Source organism: Corythoichthys intestinalis, chromosome 3 (genome assembly GCF_030265065.1).
Source record: "Corythoichthys intestinalis isolate RoL2023-P3 chromosome 3, ASM3026506v1, whole genome shotgun sequence".
Taxonomy (NCBI): domain Eukaryota; kingdom Metazoa; phylum Chordata; class Actinopteri; order Syngnathiformes; family Syngnathidae; genus Corythoichthys; species Corythoichthys intestinalis.
Genome location: NC_080397.1, coordinates 58,595,778 through 58,603,574, shown reverse-complemented (window position 1 = coordinate 58,603,574; position 7,797 = coordinate 58,595,778). Strand labels below are relative to the sequence as shown.

At 40.2% G+C, this 7,797-nt stretch overlaps 1 protein-coding gene across 1 annotated transcript; it reads right to left on the bottom strand.

Annotated features, from left to right (window-relative positions):
- Positions 1-1,315: 1,315 nt before the first annotated feature.
- On the bottom strand, positions 1,316-2,960 carry LOC130913019 (chemerin-like receptor 1). The gene is made up of 2 exons (XM_057831272.1): positions 2,931-2,960; positions 1,316-2,860 (listed from the first exon to the last, which is right to left on the bottom strand). Exon 2 carries the CDS (start codon positions 2,842-2,844, stop codon positions 1,813-1,815), a length of 1,032 nt encoding a protein of 343 aa, XP_057687255.1. The 5' UTR covers positions 2,845-2,860; positions 2,931-2,960; the 3' UTR covers positions 1,316-1,812.
- Between the last annotated feature and the right edge of the window lie 4,837 nt (positions 2,961-7,797).

The following is a 7,797-nucleotide window of genomic DNA, read 5'->3' as shown; positions in this document are numbered from 1 at the left end:
CTGACTTGCACAGAACATGAACGTGACATATTTTCTTTTCTTTTTTTTCCCCAGCAATGTTGAATTTTTTATTGGCTTGCGCAACTATGCAGAATATGTGCTCAGACGCCGCCAATGTGAATTGTTTGGATGTGAAAAATGCAAGTCATTTGCATTTTCACTATTTATTTGTCACGCGCCTGGAGTGTGGAGGCCTTTGCCGGGGTCATCCCCCAATGAAATACAGCGTGAAGTTAACGTCGGGACTGCTGATTGCATGTTGTTGTGCATGCAAACACGCAATTGAAGCTCAAATTGGTTGCTGCACTGCGGTGGTACCAACAAAAAAATACTTGGTTCTCCAAGTACTACCATCAAGGCCAAAAATAACCCATTTTCTGTTGTTGACGGCACTAGTGCCATCAATGACAGTACACGTACACATTTAAAAATCAGTGCTCACTTGTACAAATTATGCCAAAACTGAACTGTAATTGATTAATTTACTCTAGTGGGTTGAAAATGTTTTTTGACCATTTTTTTCAGTCTTTAGTGTACTACTAGATGAAGCACACGTACCACTGTTGGTACTCGTACGAAACTTTGCGAACCACTGGCATAGAGTGTTACTCAGTGGCGCCACCAGGGGGTGGCCAGGGGTGGGCACGGCCACCCCTATAAATTGGTTGGCCACCCCACTGGCCACCCCGCTTGCCAGTATATCGTTAGATTGTTGTAGCATCAGTTATGCATTTCATCCCAAATGAATGTATTTATTTTGTTTTGTTAAATGTAGGGCTGTCAAATTTATCACGTTAACAGCCGCTAATAAAATATTTTAACTTAATCACGTGGAAATATTTATCACAATTAACGCAATCGCGGTACGACTCATTCACGCATTGCCGCAAACAGCCTACAATGGCGCTGTTTTACTTATATACGGAGTTAGAGGCAGAGTGGAGTAGATACAAGCATTCACTGGGGCCATGCTTTTAATTGGCAAAAGCTCTGTCATCTTTCCCACAGAAATTATAAATATTGTGGGAAGCAACGTGGGGAAGAATGACAGAAGTTGATCTCTTTCTTAACACCCTATAATGTACCCAATGCAGAGAAGATATATCATTTGCAGCCACCACACACAGTCATGGTTGCACCACTTCCCATCATGCATTTGGGCAGAACAGTTAAGTCGCTACAGTATCATTTACTGAAAGCTCAACAAATACACTAGATGGCAATATTTAGTCACTTTATACACTCACATTTGTCCTTTAGGAATTACAAGTCTTTCTATCCGTGGATCCCTTTCACAGAAAGAATATTCATAAAGTCAATGCCATCTTGTGGATTTATTGTTATCATAAACAAATACAGTACTTATGTACAGTATGTTTAATGAATATATCCGTCATGTCTTATCTTTCCATTCCAACAATAATTTACAGAAAAATATGGCATATAATTTTTAAGCTGTGATTAACTCGATTAAAAATTTTAATCGTTTGACAGCCCTAGTTAAATGTACACCTTATGCCGTATATTTACATAACACAAAAAAACATAATTGTTGTGGAACTCAAAATGTTGACTGGACAGTTATGGACTATGCACATTAAATCATTAGTAACAACAAATATTACACAATACACCAAAGTATATCAGTTGCCGTGTCCTTAAGTCTTTCTGATAGTTTTCCCCTGACCTTTTTACTGCAATAATATAGTGAAAACCTGAAATTATGGCTTTTAGTTTTGGTGTGCCACCCCATCTGGCCACCCCTATGAAAAATTTCTGGATGCGCCACTGGTGTTACTGTCACGGAGAACTTTAAATGTGTGTGGAAAGCTTGGCGTCTACCGAGCTGGACCTGGACAGATAGCGGCTAATGGTGCGACCTTCGTCTCCCATGGCGTTCTCCATCTTTGACATCAAGGAGCTCTTACAACTTTGTTTGAAGTCATTCCCCATGAACACGTAGAGCACCGGGTTGAGGAAACTATTGGCTGCCACCAGAGTGGTTCCGATTTGTTGTCCGGCTTTTAGGACATCTTGACTGAAGTGTTGGTGGTTTATCTCGAGCAGGATGAACACATGGTAGGGCAACCAACAGATGAAGAAAGTAGCGATGAGCGCCGTCATGACTTTAAAGGGTTTCGACGATTTGGTCATTCTGTTCATACGAAGTTTGAGGATAATGACCGAATAGCAAATGCTGATCACGACGAAAGGCACGACAAAGCCTGCCACAAAGCGGCTCATGGCAATTATTTTATGAGTCTGCGGCGACGTGTAGTTGTTGTAGCAAATGCTCCTTCCCATTTGACTCTGAACGTCGCGGAAGACAGCAGAGGGAAGACTGAGACCGATGGCGAGAACCCAAGCGAGGACGACGAGGAGGGAAGCCTTTCGTACAGTGCGGTGATTCTGGGACCAGACGGGAAAGATGACGGACACGCATCGGTCGATGCTGATGATGACCAGGAGGAAGATGCTGCTGAACATGTTGAGGAACAGCACGGAACTGGTAAACTTGCACAAAAAGAATCCAAAGATCCACTTCTCCATCGCCATATTGATGATGATGAAAGGCAGAAATGTGCAGAAGACAAAGTCGGAGATGGCCAGGCTCAGGTACCACGTGGTGTTGACCGTTTTCTTCATCTTGAATCCAGAGATCCAGATGACCAAGGCGTTGCCGCAAAATCCCAGCACAAATTGGACCGCGTTGATCACCAGCAGAGAGACGCAAAGGACGTTCCCCGGGCAGCTGGATTTGTGCTCGAAGACACTTGCCTCGTGAGGCATGAGGACCTCCTCGTAAGTATAGTTGTAGAAGTCTTCATAATTAAAATTTTCCATTTTCTCTCTAAGATTACTGCAAGAACAGAGGGAAAAACATAAGAAAATCCAGTTTTACAGCTGAATATGTTAGTTTCACTACAAACCTGTCCTCGCTGTTAACCGGATGCTTTCGAGAGACGATCCTCAACAGACATGTGCTTGTTCCTTCATTTTATAGACTGAGGAGTGATCAGCTGACCGCATGGTTTCTCAACACCGCCACCATTTTTTGAACACTTTCAGTACTGCTATTTGAGGCGAAAGATTTTTTAAAAGACTCACAGAATGCAGAAGTCGATTAAAAAGAGGGGCCTTACCATTTACACAGAGTTCAGAGGATGACGAAATGCCGTGAACGCCACTCTTGCCCAAAAAAAAGTGTTAAACAACAGTGTTCTTTTCCTGTCTCGTGAACATGAAATATATAAAATATTCACCCTTGCTGTTGTCAGAGTTTTGGGAGATGGCTCTGATGTTTAGGGAATTGGATGCTTCTGTGTTGTGTGCCAGAGGCCTCTTGTCAGCCACATGTGTTTGTTCAAAGCTGACAGAAGAAGGCTGCGCATGGGAGCAGCATGCACAGAAAAAGCAGAAAGCGTCAAATGACTTGAAAATACGCTCCGCATTTAAACATATTCACACATGTGGACAAAATTGCTTTATATTTATGTTAACAATGAAAACCCACAATGGTCAGTGAAATAACTGGGCTAGCTAAAACAACTAAAGTAGGCCAACTCATTTATGATCTGGGGAAGAAGTTTTGCCGGATTTGGAAATTAGAGAAATTTAGGGTAGCATCAAATTCTTGCATACATTTTTATTTCTTATTCCATTTGTGAAGTTGTAGGTTGTGTCAGTCCCTATTGTGGGTTCGTCTTGTTCAACAGACCCCAATAAAGGTAGTCCCTGGTTTACGAATGAGTTCCGTTCCAGCGCTGGTGATGTACAGTGGCATGAAAAAGTATCTGAACCTTTTGGAATTTCTCACATTTCTGCAAAATATCACCATCAAATTTCATCTGATCTTTGTCAAAATCACACAGATTTAAAAAAAAAAAGTGTTGACTTTAACTAAAACCACCCAAACATTTATAGGTTTTCATATTTTAATGAGGATAGTATGCAAACAATGCCAGAAGGGGGAGAAATAAGTGAGTGAACCATCACATTTATCTTTCTATTTATCTATCATCAGCTAGATGTATTTCCGGTTGAAACCATGTGGGGGGCCTGTTGACCAGGGAAAGAGGGGGATGGGGGGAGGGGGAGTCTATAAGCTAAGTGATTGAAAGGGGTAGAGTGTACTCAAGTCAGCTCTGTGATCTAAAACCCCTTGTGAGTGTAAGCCCGTCGGCGACTGACCCTACGCCGCCAAATCGCCAATCTCGGCACCGGGACCCCCCACCCGAGCGCGCCCCACCAGGCGCACAAAAGCCACGCAGACGAGCGGAGATGCCACGTGGGCGCCAACCCAGGGCCACTCAGCCAGCCCAGGGAGGGAGGGCGGGCGGGGTTCAGCGGTGCCTGTCCCTCCTCCCGCAGCCCAGCAAAAGGAGCCATCGTCCCCCTCCGGGATCCAGGGTGGTCCCCCGGGCCTCCCGCACATCCATCAACCGGCCTTCAGGGATGGCAAGAGGTGACGCGCCACCAACTCCATGACATTGTTCAAGTTCAATCAACTGTTCTAGTTGTTGTTGGTAGCGTTTGAAGCTTAGGTTTAAAGAAATTCTAAATATCCATCTTGCATCCTCTGGTGTAGTTTTGGCTAAGCAAGCAAAGGATAGTCTCCAAGGTGCTAGTCACATGGTCTGTTCCAAAAATGATTTTGACCTATTATGAAACCTGTACGTTGTAGGATTTTTGTTCATTTCATTTTTGTTGTTTGTTTTATTGCTTTATAACTTTTATAGACAACATTTTAACGGCTAGGTCTTTATTTCAAAGGGGAAGTTCCGAATTTTTTACATTAGGCTTAATCTTAGAGTTAGCGGGGCTTTAATTAGTCGTTGGAGTTGATTTGAACAAATTTCGTGCAGTTTGTCAGTCATTTGTTAGTTTTTGGGCTCCGGAATGGCTAAGCTAGGGCGAGTCAATGGTGGTTGAAATCAACTCCATCGACTTATTAAATCCCCGCTAACTCAAAGATTAAGCCTAATGTGAAAAATTCAATTACACGCGATGACATTTTTCTGTTATTTTTATGTTGAGGCAGCAAAAGGAGAAAAATTGGTAAAAAAGTAACTGATAATTTGCTTTTAAAGTAACTTAGTTACTTTGATAATAAAGTAATCATTAAAGTAACTAGATTACTTTTTTTAGGTGTAATCAGAAATCAGTAATTAAATTACTTTTTTAAGTAATCCCTGACAACACTGATTGCAAATGATCGCTATATGGTTAGAATGACAGTTCAGAAACGTAAGCAAAGTAGCGTCATCTGTAAACCGCGACATTGTAAAGCACGAAGCACTGCAACCATAACAGTTAAAGCAGACAACATCAACCCACAATATAAGAAAACAGAAGCGCTTTACCTGTTGGCTGTTCACCGGGTCAAGGCTTAGGTAGGGTGACCATATTTTGATTTCCAAAAAAGAGGACACTCAGCCCGGCCTCAAGATACTTGAATTTTACCCGAAGTTCACTCAAAGATGTCTATATCACTTTAATATATTTAAAGTGTGCCCCCTCGCTCTAGATGGGAAAATGCAGTTTGAAAATATAAAAATTAAATAATAATGACTAAAATATAATATATATACATATATAAAGCAGACCCATGGAAATGTAGTCCAATCAATACACATACATGCAGTAGGCTATGTGCCAACTAAACATTTTTATAAATTACTATCACGACAATTGTCCTTGACAAATTGTTATTCTCATTCAATGTTCTAGATTGCACACAAACAATAACCGAAGTAAACTGACAAACTATTCAACCAGCATGTTTCCAAACGTAGCAGTTCAAAACTACGTTTCCCATAATGCCTAGCATGGTTTAGCTTACTGATAGCTAGCTGAGGCAAAAATCAAACTTTGCTAGAAAAGTTTACAATCATCGGCAGCGCAACGATGTGACACCAAATGGGATTTTACAGTCAAAGCTCCGACAGAAGTCAACAGTTGCCATTATTTGCGTATTTATCGTTAAACACTTAACAACTGGGTAGGCGTTGGGGCCAAATCGTCAACCCAGTAGATGGCGGTAATGCCTCATGATAGGGGTAAACTGCCAACAAAAACAAGAACAACTACTCCTTCCCTCCCCTCTAGTAGGAGCCATGTCAACTGCTGCCACCCAGCGGCCGGAGGGATTCTCTTCAAATTGGTCCCGTGAAAAATCATAAAAAACGGACATTTTTATGAATTTATAAAACCCGCCCGGACCACGAGGATACTGCGTGAAAGTAGGACATGTCCGGGCAAAAGAGGACGTTTGGTCACCCTAGGCTTAGGCCTACTACTTTTTGTTCTGAGCGATCACGGCATTTGCTTTTTCAAATGTGACAAAACGTTCACATGGCACGCACGAACATTTAAAAGGACCGTCCACTAAACGTACCATACCTTCGTGAACCCAAACAACTAATCTTGGCCCATTCTTCTCGACAAAACTGCTGTAGTTCCGTCACATTCCTGGGATGTCTGGCATGAATCGCTGTCTTTAGGTCATGCCACAGCATCTCAATGGGGTTTTAGTCTGGACTTTGACTTGGCCACTCCTGAACGTGTATTTTGTTCTTCTGAAACCATTCTGAGGTTGATTTACTTCAGTGCTTCTCAATTATTTACTGTAATGCCCCCCCCCCCCCCATGGAAGACGTAAATGTTTTGCGCCCCCCCAAAATCTCTGCCTCCACTGTAAATGTCGTATCATTTGTCTATAAGATTATTATTATAATCAGTACACCTCTGAATAACATTGTGTCCTTTTTAATATGAAAGAACAAAACGTAATATAGATCAACTTATAATAAAATACAATATGACTTTACTAATATTGTTTTGTTTTTAACAGAAAAGACTTCAAGCACATCAATTTGCCTAAATTAAAAAACAAACAAACAAAAACACTTCCAAACTGTAAAAAATACACTCAAGGCACATTTGTTGACCGTTTGATACTGAAAAATAACATTTAATAAAATCAAAAAATTATTATAAATTCAAATTGATTAGCAACATTAACTCTTGAGGACTAAATCCCCAACAATTTGACCAAAAAAAACAAAAATTAATAGAACAAACACGACATTGTCATTGAACAGAGGGACAGTTTTTATTTTTGCTGTAATTTTACATATAATTATTGATAATAAATCATCCATATATGTGTTTTTTAATATAGACCCAAAAAAAAATGACTAAGATTACAACAAGAAATGAGAATATGTGAAATTCTTTTTAAATATTAAAAAAAAAAAAAAAAATTATAAATGGAGAAAAAAAGGGGAATCATTAAAAATAAAAATGGAATTTATTCTTTTTAGAAATTCTTTAAATTTTTCAAGTTTTTTATTTATTTATTTTTTTTTTATGTCCAATTTTCTATATTTTTTCTACTGGTCATACCTGTTTTTTTATTTTTTTTATTTAGACCTATTGTTTTAAATTGGACAATTTTCATCCATAATAATTCCTGATTCATATTCATTTTTTTTCCCATTTAATTTTATTTTGATTAAATTGAGGTGTCCAATGTCTTTATGTGACCTCTTAATTGAATTGGCATCCTGCTGTCCGCTGCGAACATTTTTAGACACGGTAAACAGACTGGTCTTTCCTGGTCTCCCACTGTGCTAAAAGTCAAAGCCAAACGCTACATAGGCTTCGTCATATTTCCTCGTCTTAGCTTTCCATATCTCCAGAGTCCAAAGCGCCACTGGCACCCACTGAGTGGATGTCCAATTACACTTTATTCTAGTACAGCAAAAAACGTATGTTCCCCAAGGTCACATGCGC